The 24,667-nt window shown below is 27.8% G+C and overlaps 1 protein-coding gene across 6 annotated transcripts; it reads right to left on the minus strand.

Annotated features, from left to right (window-relative positions):
• Nucleotides 1–4,081: 4,081 nt before the first annotated feature.
• On the minus strand, nucleotides 4,082–22,929 carry LOC106678824 (zinc finger protein 431). 6 transcript variants are annotated; one of them, XM_014417591.3, is made up of 6 exons: nucleotides 22,773–22,929; nucleotides 18,716–18,769; nucleotides 14,689–14,736; nucleotides 9,213–9,297; nucleotides 8,346–8,396; nucleotides 4,082–7,116 (listed from the first exon to the last, which is right to left on the minus strand). In XM_014417591.3, the coding sequence occupies exons 2-6, from the start codon at nucleotides 18,761–18,763 to the stop codon at nucleotides 5,537–5,539; spliced, it is 1,812 nt and encodes a 603-aa protein (XP_014273077.1). In that variant the 5' UTR covers nucleotides 18,764–18,769; nucleotides 22,773–22,929; the 3' UTR covers nucleotides 4,082–5,536. The 6 variants fall into 6 exon arrangements, with proteins under 6 accessions (XP_014273077.1, XP_014273074.1, XP_014273076.1 ...); XM_014417588.3 differs by having other exon boundaries at nucleotides 8,337–8,396; XM_014417590.2 differs by lacking the exon at nucleotides 22,773–22,929 and adding an exon at nucleotides 18,872–19,291 and having other exon boundaries at nucleotides 8,337–8,396.
• Nucleotides 22,930–24,667: the final 1,738 nt, after the last annotated feature.

Here is a 24,667-nt window from a genome sequence, read left to right on the forward strand (position 1 = left end):
ATTCATTGTATGTGTAAAATTATTCTGTTTATACTTTCTTTTTATATTTTTTTATTTTTCTATACTTACTGTGGTTGTTATCTTGTTTTGTTTTTAGCCCTGAAGAAGGCTAAAAACTCTAGCCTAAACGTCGGCGCATTAAAATAAGTTAATCATACTTATTTGTGTTTTTCATTGACTGCACCCCCAACCATCTTCTCCTCATTTCGTGATATTATTATGTATCTAATCTGTAATTACTTTATTATGATAATACTGGTGCATTGGAAAGTATTCAAATAAACTACATTGGGAGGACTTCACTTAAAAATGTTTTTATTGATAAACTTTCAACCCATGGAAATAATTCTCACTTAGTAACTCTTCCATAATATTGTAGATTGCCCCGTTCTTCTATGTTCAGACTTTCATGTTCCTCCTAATCAAATCAGGCAACATTTGACTTGAATTTTTATATAACTTCTTACAAATGAAATTATATAAAGTTTTCCAGTTTACAAAGAATGATGCATGTCAATTCATTGCCAAATGATATTGACATGTTTAACTCAACTACAAAATAAATTATGTAAAATCTCAAATAAATCAATTAACATTAATTTTTACCATTTGTTGCAATGTACTATATTAAAAAGGAACTAAAACTGTTTTATTTTTGCTATTATTTTTATATTATGCTAAATAATACCTCTTTTAAGTTTTAAATTATATTAATTATTTCTTATACATATAAATAGTTAAAATATATTTGTTATATTTAATCTATATATTTGAAATCGCTATCTATGTCATATTTGATATATACATTAACACTTATATTAATGTATTATTTTTATATAATTTGTTCTCATTTGTATATCTAATTGGATTGATCTCATATAAATAAATATTCATTATTAAAGATTTTTATTAAATGAGGTTTAAATGTAATACCAAAACTAGCTTACTATACTCAAAATCTAGTGTGTGTAATATTACTTAGTTATTTAATGGAATTTTTATAATCATCTATTATTATATTTTTTAGAATGATACACCTGAGGGTTCTCAACAACAGGTACCTAATTATATTATGTTCTGGACCTAACCTAAAAGAACCTTTAGGTTCAAAAAATATTTTGCAAAATTTGTAATTACTTAGTTATAGTTCTCAACCTTAAAATTAGATTTACTTTTTTTAGAATTGTTACAAATAGTAGAATATTACATAATTACTGATTGTTACCTCTCACGGGCTCATTACCGCGTAGAGGAGCGTCCCACAGGTGGTGGATTGTTGAGTTTGAGTGACTGATTGTTGAGTTTTATAATATGATTTTAAAATATTAATAGTAGTTAATTTTCTTTTAATTATGTCCGCTATGTTATTAGTACGCCTGTTTATAATCTGTATGTTATATTTTATTATTCATATTTGTAATTTGCTGTAATAAAACCGGATCATCTTCCAGAAAATAAAATATCTATTTCATACTACACAATAGGTGTCTAGGCTAGAATTTCATACAATTATTCATACAAGTTCCCCTATATGTGTTTATCAACAAGTTTAAATATAAGTAAGCATTATAAAAAATATATAAAGTTATTTGCAAAAATATTCTAGCTAAGACACATGGAGCATCCCCGTATTTATTTTCCCCTCTCACTTTTACAGCATATGTAATACATTGAACTAATATATACAGTATATTTATATTTAATACATGCATCTATTAATTAAATATATTTAGTATGCCTAATACTGGTTCACACCCACGTTTATTAATACAATTAACTAATAGGCAGATATATATATACTATAAAATACAGTCAAAATTGTTAAATTATTGAATATTGATTTCGAATAGGAAAACAAACTTTGAACAATCACATGATATAGAATTTAGAAAGATATTTGTTATTATTCACTTTGCTAAATGTTGCTCAAGGCCAGTGTTTCCCAAAGTTGGTGCAGTGAGTGAATCCCACTTTCCCAAAATATTATGACAAAAGACGTTTAAATTAAAATAGCAAATATACAATGTATTCTAGAATATGCTTAGCACTGTTTTTCTCCTTTTCCTACCAACTCAATCGCTCTAAAGATGATCATGTAAACATGTTTAATTAATTTAAAAAATTAAGAAACAGCAATAAATATCTTCAGCTGTAGAACATGATAAAAGGCCACACTTGAACACAACACAACCTAAAGATATACATTCAGTAATCGCAACACCAAATTTTGTAAAATTATTGATGGCATTGAATTGAGAATAAATTAAATGAAATTATACTAAAATGCTAAATTTCAAGCTGTCAGTTCAAAAAATTAACCCAACACTAATTGTTCACTTTCTTTTTTTTAAAAGATACTGGCTAACTAAATTGATCGTTTACATAAATAAAAATATTTACAAAAACTTTTCAATGTAGTGATTATTGAATCATTGTCCAACGTTATTATGCTTAAATAAAAAAAAAAAACTTTACAGACAAAGAACTTTTTTTATAAAATAATTATTTCAAGCTGATGTGAAAATCTTGTAAATATATTTTTTTTTAAAATAGGCCCCTGAATAAGGATAGACCATACGAAACGTCAGCAAGGTTGTAGTACTAATGTAAGAATGATTGAATAAAGAAATTGTATTAGAGAAGTAACTTAATTTCCCGAAGTGAAAAAAGCGAATGAAAAATTATTGAAATGAATAAATAATTTTAATCTGGGATGAATGTTCTCTAAGAATAAATACATGGTTCACACATTAAGGTTAATTGTCTGGCAAACATTTAGAAATTTTCAGTAAACAGGTTAAAATTAAATAAAACATTAGGTTATGTTATGATTTAAAATAGTAACGAATAATATAATATATAATTATGAGAGATAGTTGACGGTGGATGATAAATGAGGAGAAGATGGTTGGGGGTGCGGTCAATGAAAAACACAAATAAGTATGATTAACTTATTTTTTAATAAGTTAAGTTAAAATAAGTTAATCATACTTATTTGTGTTTTTCATTGAACGCAACCCCAACCATCTTCTCCTCAAATATAATATATACATTGTTCACATTAATGTAAAGGTTTGGTTTTGTAGTAAGTGTAGAAATAGGAGTTTTTTAAAGGAAAAAATGGATAAGGATTGACTAATGGAGATGGGAAGACAATTCCAGAAGGAGGTTGCAGGTATGATGAAGAATTTGCTGAAGGAGGCGGTTCTATGGATGGGCACATATAAATCGATTGGTTGGGATATAGAGTTTAATGAATAGATGAATAATCATAGAATGAGAAGATCAAAGATATAGGTAGTTTTTTTTTATTTTAAAGACTTGGAATAGGAAAACACCATCATCAGGATCAGTGGAACGGGATACATGAAAGTACCTATTATTACTTTAATTTCTACGTCATTTGACATGAGAAAGTTAGTAAAATTTTACCTACATTGCCACGGCATATTGAAAAAGTCAACCAATGTCCATCTTTTAGCATTATTATTATTAGTATTATAGTCGTATATTACTATTATTATTACATATGATATGATTATATAGTATTATATACGATACTGATACAAGGAGAAATATCTGAAGCCTTTGAAGTCAAAACAGGTCTTTGTCTCAGACGGAGATGGACTTTCACCAATTTTGTTCAACCTAGCTCCAGAAAAAGTGATTAGAAGAACATATCGCAAAAATAGTGAGGTGCACATTGGTATGAAACATAAAGTCCTTGCATACGCAGACGACATTGGGGTCCTAGGATGTAACCGAAATGACATGGAAAGACCTGAAAATACTCTATTAAGAGAAGCAGAGGAAATAGTCATGCAAGTAAATTATGATAAAACAAAATATATGATGGTAATCTGAACAGTCCACCCTAACAACATGGTCTGTGTGAAGGGAAAATCGTTTCCGAAAGTAGACAGTTTCATCTACCTCGAGTCCATAATAACATAAATATATGGACTGAGATAGGCCAGCGTATAACAGTGTATGAGCAGAGGCTTCTTAAACTGAAATTCCGAAAGATATCTCAAAATCTGAAACTAAGGGAACTAACTTTCAGCCAAGATAAAGCCAGTTCTGATGTACGGACCTGGGCTCTAACAGATACCCTCGAAAGTAGAATTGAGAGATTTGAACGGAAAGTCCTATGTACAGTTACAGGAGCGATCCGGGATCAGAACCTTAACACTTGGAGAACTAACAGTGAACTGCTTGCAGTAACTGTCCAGTCAATATCTCATGATATGAAAGAATATTTAGACATAGATAGGTTCCTAAAAATATTTTTATGGGTAACAAAGGAAAGCTTTCACAAAAATGTACAATAAATTACAAAGATAAAATAATTTATTATAATATTATTCTTATATTTCAAATAATAATGAATAAGTAAATAATCCACTTAAATTTCAGCACTAAAATACATTTGTCTAACTAGGGTTGTCCAATTGAAAGAGGTTTCACAATTTTGACTAGTCATCTGGGTACTGCTTTAAAATCACAACAAAATTTTTGAAAAGATATTGTTACTCTAAAAGAAATATCGGCTCATTAAATCATTTTATATAATAATTATTAGCACTACAAGCCATATTATACATACAAATGTATATTTCCTTTAGAATTAAAAAAAATTATAAGTTTATGAAAGAACAATACATAACTGAAATTTTACACACAGAAACCTTAAGTCTCAAACAATAAAATAATGGGTGATGGTTCACCATAAATACCATACATTGAAGAGGCTTCATGCCTCTATGGCTGTTCTTAATAAGTATTTTTAGTTTTATATTCATAGCAACGACATTTGTAAAACTTCTTACTTGTATGAAATTTGATTGTTTTTTTTTTTAAACATCTATACTTGCTGTTTTATATAAGAAATAAGGGCATTGTAAAGACTCATCACCGACAACAGGAGCTGCATACCATGTCTTTCTAAATCCTTTAGCATATTTATAATCATAAATATGGCATTGGATATCATACCGGTGACATGTATATGTGAATAATCAAATGTACATAGAGTCATAACATGTGTTTTTAAACTGATACAACTTCTCACCTGTACGACGAGCCATATATTTTGTTGTACATATATTGTTTTATAGTGATAATGAGGACTGATCAATCAAAATGATGATTGATAAGGGTTTTTACTAGTATAGTGGAACATTATGGAAAAATTGTTTTATAATCACAATGAAGACAATAACAAGGAATTGTACCTCTATGTTGAGCAATAATATATATTTTAAAATTACCTGCTTTGCTTTGCTATGTATTCATAAGGAAATTAATAAGGGTTCTCGCTTGTAAAACTAGCTATACTATGATTTTTTAAATCATCTCTTGCAATTTTATAATCATAATAATGGCACTAGAAAGAGTTAACATCTATATGAAGTTCATCAATATTTTTTTAAAGAACTTAAATAAACTGTTTTATAATCACAATTAAAAAGGTTTTTCACCTGTACTGTAAGTCATAATATGTGTTTTTAAATGGCTTGCTTGTGATGGTTTATAGTCACAATGTTGATATTAATTTAGCTTTTTCATTTGAATGGTGGATCACCATATGTCTTTTTGAATTACTTACATTTGCTGTTTTGTAGTCACAATGAGGACATTGATAAGGCTTCTCACCGGTATGGTGGACCATTATATGTTTTTTCAACTCATTTAGATATGCTGTTTTACAGTCACAATGAGGACACTGATGAGGTTTCTCACCTGCATGGTGAATCATAGTATGTTTTTTTAAATGTTGTTTATATACTGTTTTATAGTCACAATGAGGACATTGACGAAGTTTCTCACTTGTATGTTGAGTCATAACATGTGTTTTTAAATTACTTTTTTCAGCTGTTTTAAAGACACAATAACGACACTGATGCAGCTTCTTGCCTGTATGACGGACCATATGTTTTTTTAAATGTTGTTTATATACTGTTTTATAGTCACAATGAGGACATTGACGAAGCTTCTCACTTGTATGTTGAGTCATAACATGTGTTTTTAAATTACTTGCTTCAGCTGTTTTAAAGACACAATAACGACACTTATGCAGCTTCTCGCCTGTATGACGGACCATATGTTTTTTTAAATGTTGTGCATATACTGTTTTATAGTCGCAATGAGGACATTGACGAGGCTTCTCCTCGCTTGTATGTTGAGCCATAATATGTATTTTTAAATTACCTGCTTCTACTACTTTGTAGTCACAATAAGGGCATTGATGAAGCTTCTCACCTGTATGACGAGCCATAATATGTTTTTTTAAATCACTACCTCTTGCAGTTTTATAATCACAATAATGGCACTGGAAAGATTTAACACCTATATGAAGTGCATTTATATGTCTTTTTAAATCATATGCATATACTGTTTTATAGCTACAATTACGACATTGATAAGGTTTTTCACCTGTATGGTTGGCCATCATATGTTTTTTCAATTCCCCAGGATACACTGCTTTATGATTACAATCAGGACATTGAAGAGGCTTCTCGCCATTATGACGAGCCATAATATGTATTTTCAATTCACTTGGATAAACAGTTTTATAATCGCAGTGAGAACATTGATGAGGCTTCTCACCTGTATGGTGACACTTAATATGTCTTTTTAATGAACTAATTTTTACTGTTTTATATTCACAATGATGACATTCAAATGACTTCTCACTTATATGAGAATTATCTATGTGCTTTTTTAAAACATCTGTTCTTACTGTTTTATAGTCACAATGAGGGCATTGCAAAGATTTATCACCAATATGGAGAGTTGCAACATGTCTTTTTATATTGCCTCTTCTTATAGTTTTATATTCACAGTAAGGACATTGATGAAACTTTTCACCTGTATGAATGGTCGCAATATGATTTTTTAAATTAGTTGCAATTGCTGTTTTAAAATCACAATGAGGACATTGTTTTGACTTCTTGCTTGCATGATGGGGGATTTGATGAATTTTTAGTGTACTTTCTCTAGCTGCTTCATAAGGGTTCTCATCGGTCTGAGACATCTCAAGGTTCTTTGAATGTATTTTAGTCTCAGGTTTGAACCAACTGATCTCTCCCTTTTGGTCAAAGGAAATCTCGGCTCCTTAAAACAACAAAAATTTCAATGATTATTTTTTCAGGATAAGAACCCAAAATACAAATAAATTTATATATATCCTTCACAGTTAAAAATATGTTTATCAGTAAGGAACAATATAACTTAAATACGTTTCTGAAATTTCATGTCTCAAAACAGAAAATAATGGTAAGGAAAATGTGATTGAAGAAGGAACAAGTGCTATTCCTACTACCAACAGAATCTCTAAAGTAAAGAACACCTAGGACATCTCAGATCCCAGTAAACAGTTACTAAAAAACTGGTAAATCATGAAAGCATAGGGTTATGATGAAATGGAGATCATTTTCCAATTACCCCATTGTGAGAATCTCAATCATTGAGTATTTCAACTCTTAGATATCAGAAATTATGGTAACTATATATATTTTATTTATATAATTGGATGTTTTATTTTTCCTCTTTTTTTTTTTTTAATTCAACTTAATGATGTAAATCTGATTTTTTTGTTTCATGAGTTAAATATAAAATAATTTAATATAATAATAAGTTTAATCTTGTACAAATCAAAATATTATTTCAATTTTGACTATATAGGATTTGGTAACAAATCTTTACGGTCATTGATGTACAAATTGTTGGAGAACTATATCTATATTATACTTTGGTGAAGAAATCCTCCCGAAAATGATTAAAACAAAATTTTTTTTTTCAATTAAAACACTTATAAATATATACACCAAATAATTATGTTACAAAAGCATTTCAAATTTTAAATTCGAAATACAAAATACTATTTTGTATTTTACTTCTCGAAATACAAATTACTTTTTTCTGCGCTTGGTATTTTGTTTGTTAAAATACAAGATACAAATAACGTATAGTATCTTGTATTTGGAATACTGCCCAACTCTGATCTCGGCCAATGAAGCGATTGGTTGTTGTTCATTGGCCTTCTCATAGTTTTTAAGCATTAATGAAACAATTAAATTAATTTTTATCTGTTTTTAAGACAAAAATGAAAGAAAATATGACCTTAGCATAGAAGTTCCATACTCAATTTTGTTATTGTAGACCCAAAGTGCTTATGGCTTCTCTGCATAATATTACCCATAATATTTATATAACTGAACTAATTCCCATTTCTGCTATTAACCATATATTTGGTTTTATCTGAATTTATTTTAAGAAAAATAAATACAAAATATTCTAAAAATACACTAGTACCCATGTTCAATAAGACAAACCTTTCTCACCTTCATCTGGGATAAGCAGCTCTTCTTCTAACTTAACATGAATGAGCCCGCCTACAACAGGTAAAAAAAATTTAAACAATATTAGGAAAAAAATATTACATAATTAAACAAAATGATAAAAGGTATCATTAAACATATTAGTTAGGAAGGCATCGGAAGTAGAGATGTCAACCTCTTTCTAACATTGCTACTATTATTGGTTACGGTGCATGCATCACACAACTATCACTTACCACTCTACATAGGTCATGCAATCGGGAAAGATCGTTCAGTCTTGGCTTTTCCCATTCAAATTACAAGTCTACATTTTTCCTTTTTCCTTTTTTAGTTATTCATACTATAGGAAGGAGTTTGTTGTTGACCGAAGGAAGTAGATTGTAGGAAGATAGTTCGAGTGGTGGTCAGTCAATAAAGGCATCGAAATAGTAGAAAAAACAATTTAATGTTAACCAATATTTTGTCCCATTTTGCAGGGCTTAATGAAAACACGATACAAACATTGTAAGAATTTACAGAATATTAAAATAAATATACAGAGAAAATAATAAAATATGTAAAAAAATGTTGCTGTTTTTTAATATATAAAAGAAATAATAATAATCTTAAGTTAAGGAAGTCTAAATATAAGTGGATGGGAAACTAGTAACTAATGAATACATTCAGGTGAGATAGAATTGTAAATACAGAACTAGAGTAATAAATTGTATAAAAATACTAGTTAGAAATAGTTGTAGATATGGTAAAAGGTAGGTGTAAAAGGTAAAGAGATAGGTGAAGTATATGTGGCAAAGGTTTAGTATAGTAACAAGTAAAAAGGAAATATAAAGAATATGATTAAAAATAATAAATAAACAGAGAGGGGAGTACCTGTCTTGATTGAAAAAAGGTTGACAACTGACAAGTTAAGAAGGAAGGAAAGGGGTAGGTATAGGTTTCTCCACTTCTTTGCTAACTGTAAAAAAGGGTAAAATTTTTTATAATATATATTGTAATATCCTCTTTTACAATATTTAAGAAAAAATATAAGTCAAGAATAAGTGTTAAAGAATAATGGTCATAAAGGATATCATAGGAAAAAACTCAAACCCGCAGTGCTACAGTTGATGTTGAGAACTAACACCGAGAGAAGGGGAAGGAAGAAAACTTGGTTTTGGGGGGATTCGTTGTTGAGGCAAGGGCGGGGAATGATGTTTCCTGGATGAGTAAAAAAATATATATTTATTTTCAAACATATTAACTTCTTAAAAAAAATAGAAGAAAAAAAAAAGAAAAAATCTAATGAAATAATAAGAATGAAATGAAAATGTATGCCCTCTGGAAATATTGGGTACATAAATTGATATAAATACAAATTAATTACAAAATAAAATCCTTCTTAAAAACAAAAGAACAAAAATAAAATAAAAAAAGAAAGAGATTTAAAATAAAATATTCTCTGAAAAAAAAAATAATAACATTCTTTTAAGTACAAATTAATTAGGGGAAAAATAAATAAATAAAAAATAAAATAAATAAATGAATAATAATAAAAAAATAAAAACAAATAACATTCTTCTAGAACTAAAATAAGATTTAAATATACTACCCAATGGGACTGTTGAATAAATAAAATAATATTCTTATAAATTCGAAATTATTAAAAAAAATATTTTCTAAAAATGACAAAACAAAATTATATAATTTAAAATTCTTATGAAACTATTGAATAAACAAAACAAAAAATATTTATTCTTATACACAAAAATCAATTACCAAATAACATTTTTTCACAAAAATGAAACAGAGGAAAATTATATAATTTAAAATATTTATAAGACAATAGATAACACAAAGCAAAATTACATTCATATTTAAAGTAAATCCTCATCAGCAAGATCATTGGTAAATAAGATGTTTTTATTTATCCATTAATTGTTTATAATACATATTTTTAAAACCTGTATGAGATTGTATAATTTTAATTTTTTCCGGGATTTCCTGCCATAAACGAATTCCTCTAATTAAAAATGATTTACTATATCGAGATGTTTGATGGACTGGAATGTGAAATTGACTGTTATGTTACAGGAAAGTACCCAACATGTATTTTCTCCTTTCAGGGAGTTCGAGCCAACAGAGTTATTCAAAAAACGTCTTTTGATGCTCTTGAACAGGGGCATTGAAAATGAACCTAACACATGCATTAAATGCACTCTGAAGGAGTGATAAGTCTTTGCCCTGTATATCTGTAAATAACATACTACAATAATTGATGTGTGGTATTATTAGTGTCTGAACAAGATGTTTTCGTACAAACATAGGCAAGCATACTCTATTTCTATGTAACTGGTCCAAATTTCTAAAACATTTCCGAGATGTACTAACTGCATGGTCTTGCCAATCAAGTGATGAAGAGAATGTTACACCCAAGAGCTGTAAAGTTTGAGAGTATTCAATGGGTATATCATTTAAATGAATTTTTGGATAATTTCCTACGACTAATGGTTTTATATAAAATTTGCTACCAAAAATTATTGCTTTTGTCTTCGATGGGTTCAATGTGAGTTTTAGGTTTACTGACCAGGCATATATTTCTCTTTCATCTTGATTTATTTTGTCTATAGTTTATTTGAATTCATCAGGACGTGATGACATAAATGATATCATCAGCATATATGTGATATTAGCATGATTTAAGTATCAATGAGATATCTGATACGTATTAAAGAAAGAGTAATGGTCCCAGACCTTAGCCTTGAGGGACTCCCAAAAGGATTGATAGAAATTCAGAGATGGATCCATCACTATCTATCACGGCTTGAGTTCTATTTTTCAGATAAGATTCAAACCAGAGTACTACACTATGAGAAAATTTGAACTTGTTTTTTTAGAATTTGCAATAAAATGGTATAGTCTACTAGGTCAAATATCTTTTTAAAATCTAAAGATACAAAAATTGTTAATTGTCATCTATCCATCACGAGCCTAATACCCTCAGTCAACCTTAATAATGCTGTTTGAGTACTATGCCCTGATTGGAAGCCAGACTGGTATTTATCAAAGAGATCTTTAGAATTTAAAAACTGTACTGTTTGGTCATATACAATTCGTTCGAAAACCTTGGACAAAGAACATAATTTTGCGATGCGTCTATAGTGTTCAACGTTACTAGGATTTGAATTTTTAGGAAGGGGAGTAAACCGTAAAAAAAATGAAGGATCAAAACCGTTTTCTAAAGTGATGGAAAATATGAAGTTTGTAAAGATAAATCGAAAATTTTCAAGAGAGTAGGAATTAAATGTGGAAGGAATAAATTGACATATTTTAATGGTAGTTAATATAATTAATTAATTAATTAGTAGTAATTAATGATAATTAATATGAATATCCGTTTTGAGTATAGAAAAGGTTTTATAATGGGCATATATGTAAAATATTAACAAGTAATTAGTACTACTAAGTAAAGATTTTAACATATTACAATATGTCACAAAATTACTATGATTTAAGTTACCAAAACAAATTCAAAATGCAATTATAAGAGTATAAAAAATCAATAAAATAATGATAAAGTTAGCGGAGAAGCGTTTGGTACAACAAAATATGTTATTGAGTAAGGGCTCAGACATGTTTATTGTTAATGAAAGAGGTGATAAGGTAGAACTTTCACTGTTTGGGATTTGACAGAATGCTATTGTGGATATTTGCTAAGTATTATTATAAACAATGAGATATTTTAGACTTGATAAAAAATATGAATAAAATAGCTTACATTTTGATAACGTCTTCAGGCGATTTAATAACAATTGCATTACTAGTCTCATCTTTTTTTTGCAATTTTTAAACCATTCATATTTATATGAATTTTGTTTCTGCGCTGCTTTTGCATCACGAAAAAGACATCTATTTGTGGCTGTAAGTCTTTCATTAATAAATATTCTAGACTGCTCTCCTTCGATCCAGCCAAGATCTCAAGTAGACAATGCCTTTCTTTGTCTTATGTGTAGCATTATATTTTGTTTGTCTATGCGACGAATAAAACTTACTACAATTAAACCAGGAAAGTTTGTATTAGGTATATCTTTTGTTCTATAGCAATAATCTATAGTGTTTTCTCCGGTGTTTAAATCAATTACTTTGCAGATATCCTGTATAATTGTTATGAGATTTTTCTTCGGTTTAAAAGGATTTCCCTTTATTTCAATGTCATTCGACAATTTTTCCTGTTCAAAATAGTTTAATTTTTCTTTGATGAGACTAAATTCTGTTTTTATTGGAATCATTTGACTCTGTTAGGAGCTTTGATGCTAGGCTATGTGTTAATAATAGCTAGCTAGTTGGTGTAAATTTAATTGTTTTGTATTACTTTTCTCATGTAAATAGTGTTAAAATAATATTAATTAACATGTCTTAACGTCAAGAAATCGAATTGACGAGTGTGAATTGACTTTATAGTGTGTTACTTGTGTACATCCACATAACACATAATTTGTGCAATTACTAACTTCTCTGTGACTAAATTTTTTTTATGATTACTAAGATTATTAGTTATTTTTTAATTTTATATATTTTTTAAATATTATAATTAATATCATAATAAGTATAATTACAATTCAAATTAATAGTTTAATTTCTATAAGTGCAAATTAGTTACAGTTAACCTTGCTGTGTAACTCAACTAACTTTGCAGTGTAACCTCTACTTTATTGTTGTTATCCACAGTAATTTTTTTATTACACTCTGTATTTATATATATGTTCTATACTAGTCCTAATTTTGTTCTATAACATTGTACTATTTTTCGATGCTAGATATTTGCTTTATATTATTAGTTTTTACTCTATATTATTCCTAGTTTTGTTCAATATTAATATTAAAGAGGTTAATTTTCATATTTCTTTTTATCTGTTTTCTTTAACTGTCTAAAATCTTTTGTTATTCTTATTTAATTTTAAGTTTCACTGTACAATTTTTTTTTTATTTTAATTTACATTGTTCATTTATTTTTATCCCATTTAAGCATCTGTATCTTTTTTAGTCCTGATAAAGCCCTGCAACATGGGGAAAAATGTTGGCTCTAAATAAATAGTTTTACAATTATTTGAGTATTTTTTTTTACCGCACCCAGATCTTCTTCCTTTTATTATTACAGACGATCAATCATCAATCTTTCAGAAAATAATTATATATTTAATTTTGAAGAAGTAAAAATTTTAAACAAAGCAGGGGACATAAGAATTAGAAAATATTTAGATTCGATTTATATAACAAAAAATATATCAAAGATGTAGTTAATTTTAAAACTAATATAAGAGGATTCTGATAGCACTATGTGGACATAATAAATAAAATAGATTTTTAAAACAATAATAATTAGTAAGGCAATAAATTAAAATCAATACATAGCATAGAGAAATAGAACTAAACAAATCTCCAATGGACAGAAATAAAAAAGTACAATTTAAAAGAAAATTTATAAATATAATAAATATCATTAAAATGTCAATAATCACTTGAAATAAAAATGATTTTCTGTTGTAAAAAAAAAAATTTTTAGACAAAACATTTTTGGAAAACAGCACAAATAAAAAATTAAAAGGAATAATGATTTTAAAAATTGGACTTATATTCAGTTTGGGAATACATAAAGAATTGTTTTAATTAAGATGAGATATGTCCACATATTAACAGTAAGCCTACAAAAAAAATAAGAACAATAACTAGGAAATTTGGCTTAGTCTCAAAACATTTTAAATTTGTTAATGGTTATAAATTAGTGAAATGCAATTATATATAGTTAAATATTAAATTACTTGTATATAAATATGTAAACAAAAAAAAATTTTTTTATTAAAATGCAATGTATAATTTGTTGATTGTAACTGTTTGTTAATTTTAAAACTGTTGATTATAAATATTTTTATTTTTAGAACTTTATAACGGGTATAAGAGCTTGAAATGTTCCGATGATCCGATACAAATCCGATGATACAAAGTTTCCGATGATATAAAGAAGTAAAATGAAGGGTAAAAATTTCTGATAAGAAAAAGAATAAAAACTAAATAGATGATGAAAAGTAACTAATATATCCGGAAAACTGATTATTTCTCACATGTTTATTAACACATCAAACAGAATAATTTGAAATATTCCAAAGATTCCAAGATAAAACTATTCATATCATCCATTATAGTATTATTCCATTACAGTAGGCAATATCTTAAAGGAGTGTAATAGCTATTAACAGCTCTATTCTCGATATCTTATGTCATGATTCCTTAAGAGCCTAAATGAAAATTAAATCACTACTTAATTTTCCTTAGATAATTAATAACATTATAATAAAATGAAAATTTCACTCACCAAAATAAATCTGTGGATTTTCCTCTTCTTTAATATGAATCGTGGGAACTGCAATAAGATATAATAATTAGCTAATTTGAAACACTACCCTACATTGGCCAATGGTTGGTTTGCACTTAATAAAATTGTAAAAAAAAACATAAAATAATCTCGGTAATCAGAGCTATAGTAAACTGAACACTCCTGAAATCTGAACTGACATTAAAAAGACAAAAATTACTTTTTTTTTTTTTTGAAAACTCAGCATGCAATAACATTTTTGTTTTCAGATAAAAGTGTACATGTGTAAAAGAAATTTTCAACTCCCTCATCTACAGGCAAGTTATTGTAAACGTGAACATTTTTACAAGATCAATATCAGATAATCTAATTTCTATGAAAGTGTTAGTAAAATATTTTTTCTGAATTAGAAACATAATTTCATCATCATCATAATCATTTTATCCCCTTCACCACCTGCGCAGTGTGGGGTTACAATTTGTAGAGTCTGGACCAGAAGTCTCGTTTTTGGACCATTTCCCTTCTACTCCAGTCCATATCCCGCCTCCTTAACACTCTTCTCCCAATTTGACTCCGAGGTTATTTCGTATGGTACTGTTCCATACTTCATCACATCATGTCCTTCCTACCACCTTACGAAGATAACGCATCTCCATAGATTGGATCCGGCTCTAGTGAAAGTCCTTCTTTGAAGTGAGGGTCCACGATTTGGAAGAGTAGGAAAGAATAGGGAGGAATGACGATTTGTAATCATTATTTTAGTTTATCTCATCACCTCCCTTTGACCCAGGAAACCTCTTCGAAGCAAACTAAATACTCTTCCAGGTACACCGATTCTTTGAGAAACTTCCTCATCAACGTAACCAGTTTTGTTGAGATGAGCACCAAGATATTTAAAATTCTCGACCAGAAACATAATATCTATTTTTTTAAATCATTTGATTCTGTAAAACTACTTTAATTAATAGTAGAAATATGAATACAAGTTTTATTGGTAAACCTTTTATTTTTTTTTTTTATCACATTTTAAATAAATCCAAACAGATTATTTTTTATTCTTGTCTATACCTTTTTTCACTCACAAATAAACAATAATATATATTTTTAACAAATTAAATCACAGTTTAGCATTACTGAGGATGTAAAAAAAACAATGTTTTTTTATTTTTTAAAACTTCAAACTCAAATTTCCAATAAAATATGTAAAAAATAAAATAAAAACAGTTATGTACATTCATATTGTTGAATATTTTTACACCATTTTTCCTAATACTTTCTGTAATCTAAACTAATTGCTGTAGGGAGGTGTTCAGATTACCGAGATTACACTGTAGTATATAAAATTCAGGGGCTAAAAACTAAAGTATTCTTTAAAGAAGAACATAAAAACTTTTGGTTTTTAATAATTTTATCTCGAATTGTAATTTATTAATAAAATTATAACAATAATCATGCATAAAAGAAATTAAAATTAAATGTTTAATATATAGCTCTACATCCAATCCTAGCTCATACTATAGTTGAGCAACAATTAGTTGAGATAAAACTACAAGCTAATATTACCATGGAAACAATAATTATTTATTAATAAACAATTAATTATCTTCTAACTTATTAGGCTAGGGGAGTGATAATCCAGAATTTTTGCCAAACCTGACAACTGTGGGTTTATGCCTAATCCATTTATTTCAAGAGACACGTTTATGCATATAAATTTTTTTGTTTAGTAGTTTATCTTTCAAAGGGTACTATGTCATTTGCTGATTTTTTTGCTTCAGGAAATTAATTCACATTCATACTTCAATATTTTTATTTAATAAAGAGGTGTTTATAATTGACTGTAGATTCAATATGAGGAGAAGATGGTCAGAGATACGGTCAGTAATGATACAAAAATAAGTAAAACTTATTTTATTTGTTCCGATCTTTCAATCTGAATTTTAGGCCTTCAACACGGCTGAAAAAAAAAAATTAGAGAAAATTAAACCTTAATTTAGAGAAACAAAAAAGGAAAATGATAACAAACAAATATAACAATAAATTAAGTGGACAGTATTACAGATGATACTAATATGAATAGAATATAAAACATAATATTGTAGAGTTAAGAATTACACACTAAAAATGATTTAAAAAAAGTTATTAAAAATCAGACAGTGCTCATTTAAATGAAGAAATAAATATAATCAAAGGTGCTAGAGAGAATTAAAATAATGAGTAATTGAAATTAACATAGTCAAATATGTAAGAAATGATTCAAAATATATAAATACCAAAAAACTTGAAAATAATATAGTGAAATGTGGGAAAGAAAACAATATACATAATAAATTGCGAGAGAAATAAAAAATATGATGCAATGGTAAAAGATGCACAGTAATGCAGATAAGTAAAAAGTAATAACCTAAAATGAATCTAGATGTCTGGAAAAGTGAATAAGGAAGGAATAAAGAGAGAATAGATGTGTAGGGATGAGAAGATGGAATACACAAAAATTGGAAATCAACACAAAAACTTACTTTATCGGGCGGAATTGGCATCAAGAGTGAGAAATGATTTTATCGGCCAGTGGAGTATGGGTATACAAGTCATGATGTACAAAAAACCAAGTGGAAAAGTAGAAAAATGAAACTAAAGGTTTATTGAGTAAATTACGAAATAACTAATGAGAAATAAATAACATAGAAATGAAAGGTCAAAAAATTGTAGATCTAAAGAGAAAGTATAGTTAAGCTAAATGAGTGATGATAAAGATGAGAAATCGAAAAATGACCTGGACATGATAGCTGACTGTAGAATATTATAAAATGTGAAATAAATGTAGAAAGGGGACCGCCTGGTTCAACTTATTTTTTGTACATGACTTGTGCGCCCGCACTCTACCAGCCGATCAAATCTTCACTCACTCTTGACAGCAACTCTGCATGAGTCAGTAAGTTTCTCCACATTATTCTCTATTTTTTCCTTCCTTATTCACTTTTCTGGATATTCTATAAGTATTTTAGCTTATTACTTTTTTACTCATACTGTATTACTATGCATCTTTTACCCAATGTATCATGTATAATATTTTCTTTTGCACATTTCACTATGTTAATTTCAATTACCTCATTATTTACATTTTCTCTCACACCTTTCTGCATATTTATTTCTTTATTTACATTATCCCTGTCTGATTTTTAATTTATTTTTTTTTATATTATTTTTTTTGCCTAATTCTTAATTCTAAAATGTCATATTTTATGTTCAATTGGTATCATCTACAATACTACCTACATAATTTATTGTTATGTATCTTTCCAAGTTTGTTTGTTGTAATTTTATTTTTATTTTATTCTGCATTAAGGTTGTTATTTTGTTTTTTGTTTTCAGCCCTGATGAAGATCTGAAATTAAGATCGAAATATCGGCACAAATAATATAAATTTTACTTATTTATCATTACTGACCGCAACACCGACCATCTCCTCATATTTTCTTTATTTAGTTACTTTTAAATTAGTATATAAACTTTGCTGATGTATTGGATGGTTTGTCCATCTTCAAGGCGTATTTTTAAAAGATATATAGTTACAATGTTTTTCTTATATTAATGTTTTGAATTATAGCTAAATTTTAGTTTTAATATTAATCTTTATAACTTTTATTTCTTATTTTGTTTTCTCCGGTCATTTTTAGCCCAATTTCTATATGAAATTTTGTAATTTATACATAAAAACTGTAACCAATGAAGTAAGAAGGTGAATTAATAATCCGAAACGAAAAAAACTTTGAATTTTTTTTTTTTATTCCTAGTTCAAATTAATGTTTAGGGTTTAACATTAGTACATAAAATGCCAAAGGTAATTTAATGACTGAAAAACACATTACACAAAACATTGGTTGGTTAAAACAGTTAATCATTTATTATGAAAATGTAGTATACAATATATTACTATATCCATCTTGATTACTTATATAAAATTGTAAAGTTGCAAGGCTCATATAAAACTAATTAACAATAACAAATTATAAAAACTATAACTTACAGTCAGTATCTTCTTCCAATTCTTCTTTAATAGTAACCTTTGAGTCATTCATAGCTAGTAAAATATAAAGTATGATAAATATAAGATTAATTATACAATAACAACACAGTAAACCTTTGTAAGATTTAAAAGTTAATTAAAGAATGGAACTATTACAGTGACTAGAAGTGGAAGCCATTTCACAAGGTATGTTTATAACCTACAACTGGACCATTTATATTTTATTTATTCATCAATTAAATTTATTTAATCACAAAGATTAATTAAGTTTTATTGTTTCATAAATATTTCAGTGAACTATATATCACAGCTTTGCAATGATAGTGGCACATCTGAAAAAAAAAAAATTGATTTGATATTGAATGGGCCATAGGGAGTTAGTTATCTCAGCAATCAATGAACTGATTGATACAGAGAAGGAGTGTTCAGATTACAAATTATCATAAGTATTAGGAAAAATGGTGTGAAAAAATTCAATATGAATGTACATGCCTATTTTTACTTATTTAATTTTTTTACATATTTTATTGGAAATTTGATAGTTCAAAGTTTAAAAAAAATTGTTTTCTTTTACATCCCTAGTAAATGCTAAGTGATAATTTAAATTGTTACAACTATAAGATTGGTCATTTATAAGTCTAAAAAATCAAGTATAAATAAAAACATAAAATACTCTTTTTATGGATTTAATTAAAACGTGATAAAAAAAAAAAAAAGTTCAAAAATTTGTATTATACACATTTCACTTAATTAATTCAATTAGTTTTACAGAATCAAATAAGTTATACAATAGATATTGTGTGTTTCTAATTCCAACAAATTATATTATGAACACTCATAGGAGTTAGATCAGACTACCCAATATCGAAACTGTAAAAAGTTTCACAGATTACAATAACTGGCCTATATATCTGGAAGTTAAAAATGTCCTTTACACATGTGCAATTTTATTTGAAAACAAAAATATTACAGCCTGCTGATTTTTCTCAAAAGAGTCACTTTTATTTTAAAGCCAGTTCGTTAAACTGGAGTGTTCAGAGTACCAGGTCACAAAGAATACACTATATTACCGTAAACTAGGGTTCTTTAAAGATTGTCTCAAAGTACATCAAATACAAAATAATTTTTTCTTTTGTTAGATGTACCATTATCAAAGCAAAGCAACGATATATATTTTTAAAACTTCTTTATTTTTGAGAATCATTGCATAAAACTGTTCACAATTTCAAAATTCAAATGAACCATCAATATTGAACTAAATGTTTGTACTTGAAGATGAGATTTTGCAGCAAAGCATATGTTCTTCATTAAAACTTTTTCAGCCAGAGCAGTTATACTCAGGTGACACATTACAAATTCAACAATTTTTAAAATAACATCAAAGAAAATTAAATAACTACTTGTTTGTAATAAAAATTTAGTTAAAAACTTTGAGATTTTTATTTACTGATAGAAGAAGGAACATATTTTAAAAACGATGGGAGAACTTGAAATTCTTTAAATAATAGGAATGTCCAATTCAAAATGGGACGCAACGACAACTGTGATAAAATAATAATTTAGGTGGATACAGAAGATAAATACCATACTTATCTATTGAATTTATTGCTATATTAACATACGGCTTCCTGATAAAAGATGTGGGATTCCTTCTCTATGAGATAGTAACTGACATCAGTATTATAAAACCTATGTTTTAATGGAATGAAAATTGTTGACTACATTTAATAACATAGAATTTTAACTCTATCAGGAGTATTCATTATTTAAATTTTTATCACACAAATCTTATTAAAAATTGTAAAAAAACATTAAAGCATAAAAATTTCCGACTGATTTAAAAGAAAATAGTGATGGGTTAGTATTAGACCCTGGATACATAAAAATGAAAAGTTGGCACTAAGAAATTTTTACTTATTTGTGTTCTTTACTGATCACCACATTCTGATTTTATTATTGTTATATTTACTAATAACTCCTTTTGGTTTATTAAACTTTATATTTTATTTCTTTCATTCTAGTATTTTGCTTACAAATTTAATTGTTCAATTGTTTAATTATAATCAATTGTTCTTTCCTCTTACTTAATTTTAATATTACTCATCTCATACACCCTTTATCTTCTTATAATACTTTAACTATTCATGTCTGTTAACAATATTTATGTATCCATAATGTTAGTTATTTTATATTTATTCCATATATCCTTTTATTCATTGGTTATCTTGTTTGTTCTTAGTCCTGATGAAGGCTAGAAATTATGGCCAAAAATTTTGGCTCTAATAAATATTTGTGTTCTCTGACCACACCCCTAACCATCTTCCCATATATATTATCCAGGGTCAACTACCTTCTCATTATTACAAAGAAAAAAAGTTTTGTCAAATTGAAATTTTATTTTATAAATGTAAATATAGTTGACCATAAAATTTAAATATAAGAAGATGGTCAGGGTTGCGATCAAAAAAAGAACAAATAGTTTATAACTATTTTAATGTTCAATGTTTCGCCCCACTTTACAGGGCTTCATCAGGGCTAAAAAGATACAAAATACAAAATAAAAAAACTGAGAATATTACAACAATAAGATACGATATGGTAATTTAAGCTAAGATAAATATTATGTAAAAATAAAGTGATAAGAAATTACATATAAATAAAACGAAGGAAAACATAAAATAGTATCAATATAAAATAAACAATGATAAGAATAAAAAATAAGTAACAATGGTAAGAGTAAAAATTTTCTAAAAAAATACGTAAAATATGAAGTTAAAAAAGTACAGTAGGTTGTCCTGATTTGTTCTTTGCTCATTTATTATCATTATTATTATTTTTATTTACATTAATTCTTTCAAGACGTTCATTTAATCTCTACTTTTTTTTTCCTGTATTGTTTTTGTTTCATGTACGTCTCCTGTACTTTTTTAACTGTACACTTTATGTATTATTTAAAAAATTTTTACTCTTACCATTGTTACTTATTTTTTATTCTTATCATTGTTTAATCAAGTTTATTTTATATTGATACTATTTTATGTCTTTCTTCCTTTTATTTGTATGTAATTTCTTATTACTTTATTTTTACATAATATTTATCCTAGCTATTATAATTATTGTATCTTATTGTTGTAATATTCTCAGGGTTTTTTTTTTGTATCTTTTTACTACAGGGATTGGATTACCTGAAGATGGGAGATACCCCAAAATGTTGATAAATGAAATAAAAATGTTTTTATTGTTTGACCGTATGAAGTATATGGTCAGGGTGGCGGTCAATACAGGCATCAAAATAGTAAAAGAAAACTATTTATTGTTAACCAACGCTTTCCTCAATTTGCAGGGCTTATTGCTAAATTGTCTATTTTTATCAATCAAATCTCCCTTATACTTATTACGATACCTCACCTAAGCCATATTAACTTTATCTATCTGTTTGACATTTTATAGCTTCCTCTTTATCATATTTATAACTATTTTCAATGAGTATTATCCTACAATTTATTAGTCTAGATCTGTATTTAGAACTTCTATCACACCTGGTTATATTTATTAGTAACTTGTATCCAGTCTACCTACATGTATACTTCTTTATATTGTTATTATCATTTCATTTTTATATACTTTATAAACATAACAATTGTTTTGCAATGTTTTTTATTTTAATGTTTTGTCAGTTTTATGTTTGTATCTTGTTTTTTCCATTTAGCACTGCGAAGTGGGGCGAAACATTGGTTAAAAATAGTTTTCTATTACTATTTTGATACCTTTATTGACCACCACCTTGAGTATTTTCTTACAATCTAAAAATGTTTTTACGAAATAATCCAAAGAAAGTATCTTCACCTCATCATCGAAAAACAAAATTTTATCACTTGATGCATATGAATAAATATGAAACATTGTTAATAATTTTTTATAAGACTAATATAAGTTGATGTAATAATCCTCAGATATTGTAAAAAGAAAATTATTTTAAGTCAGGCAGGACTATCACCAATGGATATGATTATAAGATATTAAATCGTTGTATATCCGAATAAAATGTTATACTAACCAGGCTGTTCCATTGCGATTCAAAAAATAATTTGATAGCTAAAAATAAACCAAACGATTGATAGTGTCAATAAGGAACATTATCAGATCGTTCTTTTACAACAATCAGTTTTAGATTATAGCTTAGAGCAACTTAAAATCGTGTGAAAGATTGTATTAAAGGTGGTTAATTTAATAAAACCATAACTTCAGTATTTTTGAATTAAGAAAATAAATATATAGTTTTGGGTTTGATAATGCCATATAAAATTAACAGAGATGTTCGATATGTTTTTTCTCTAAAATTTCATACCGTTTTCAAATTTTAGGCGGTTTTTAAATATTGCTTAATTACCATTTCCAAATGTAATGAAGCAATATCCTCCACAGGTAGAACCATGGTTGTTACCGCTCCCAACAATCAAAAATAATTACTTCAGCCGCAGTTTACCACCAATTATCACATCAAAAAAGTTCAATCAATCTAAAACTAATCACCACAATTGGAACTTCATTTTTACCGATGGTTCCAAAACAGTCGAAGGAGTAGGCACTGCTGTCGTTTCAGATAATCACACCCTCTTATACTCGTTACAACCATATTGTTCGGTGTACACTGCAGAACTGTTCGGAATCAATCGCGCAGTTTGTAATATCCCTCTAAACTGCCCCCGCTCTGTCATCTGTTCTGACTCGGAATCTGCCCTCAAATCATTACAAGATCCATTTTCAACACACACATTAATAATAGAGTTGAACCAGCATTTGAAAACTTTGAACAACATGGGTTGTAGGGTCTTGTTTTTATGGCTGCCAGGTCATTGTGGGATCACCGGGAATGGAAAGGCAGACTCGCAGTTCAGACTAGCTAAAAAGACAGGTCAAGTCGTAACATCATCAATATGCATAGATGTTATTTCATGGATAAAAGAAATTGGAGGGCAAGAGTGGCAAGATGAATGGTTCACCATGAGAGACAAGTTAAGAATGGTCCAACAGACAGTGAAACGTCCAACCAGAAACCTGAATCTGCTACGGAGAGAAGATGTAGTATTAACCCGTCTTCGAATAGGCCATACTCGACTCACCCACGGTCATCTCATGAAAAAAGAAAATGCATCGACGTGTCGCTACTGCGGAAACGATCTCACCGTTAAGCATATTCTCACTGAATGTATTGCTCACGAACCACACCGGTTCTCTTCAGATTTACAGGAGATGTTGAGAGAAGATCCCACAACAATAACAAAACTTTTTCACTTTCTAAAAATCATTAATATTTATGATCACATACAGTCTAACTGTCCAGCATAGATAAGTGTATGCAAAATTTAATATAGTAATTTACTAATTACGTCAAATCTAATTGCAACTTTGTAAAATGAAAATCATAATTGTAAATATGTAATTTTAATTGTAAATATGTAATTGTAATTGTAAATTTGTAACTTGTAATTGTAATGTAATGTAACTTGTAATTGTTGATTTTTAACTTTCTCACTTTGTAATTATATATAACTTTCTCACTTTGTAACTTTGATAATATGTCAATTGTAATCTACTAACTTTGTAAATGGCCCTAGTGGTCGAAACACTTAAATAAATAAATATTGCTTAAAGTCTCCTCTTCCCGTTTTAAGTAAATATTTCAAAAATCGTATAGTAATAACTTATTTATAGAATTAAGTATTAATAATAATATAAAGAGAGGTTTTAGTGGGACGGGTTTGCCGGGAAGGATTGCCTTCTAATATTTTTCTATCTCCTCATGTGAGAGTGTGATATGTCGTACATCGACCATCACACCCACTCTAAGAGTTTGTTTGAAACGTGAGATAAGTAAGGCTACCACGGAGGGCGGGAGAAAAGTGTTTTCAATTTTAGGTGCTTTTTAAATATTACTCGATTTAACTATCG

This window comes from Halyomorpha halys, unplaced genomic scaffold (genome assembly GCF_000696795.3).
Source record: "Halyomorpha halys isolate HHAL.00 unplaced genomic scaffold, Hhal_1.1 Scaffold162.1, whole genome shotgun sequence".
NCBI lineage: Eukaryota > Metazoa > Arthropoda > Insecta > Hemiptera > Pentatomidae > Halyomorpha > Halyomorpha halys.

Bases quoted from the DNA above. Each gene is read 5' to 3' on its own strand.
- LOC106678824 (XM_014417588.3), bottom strand. From the start codon at position 18,763: ATGACTCAAAGGTTACTATTAAAGAAGAATTGGAAGAAGATACTGACT. The intron at 9,298-14,688 runs GTGAGTGAAATT...CCTTTTTTACAG, and splicing joins AAATCCACAGATTTATTTTG to TTAGCAAAGAAGTGGAGAAA. The intron at 8,397-9,212 runs GTACTCCCCTCT...TACCTGTTGTAG, and splicing joins CCTTTTTTCAATCAAGACAG to GCGGGCTCATTCATGTTAAG.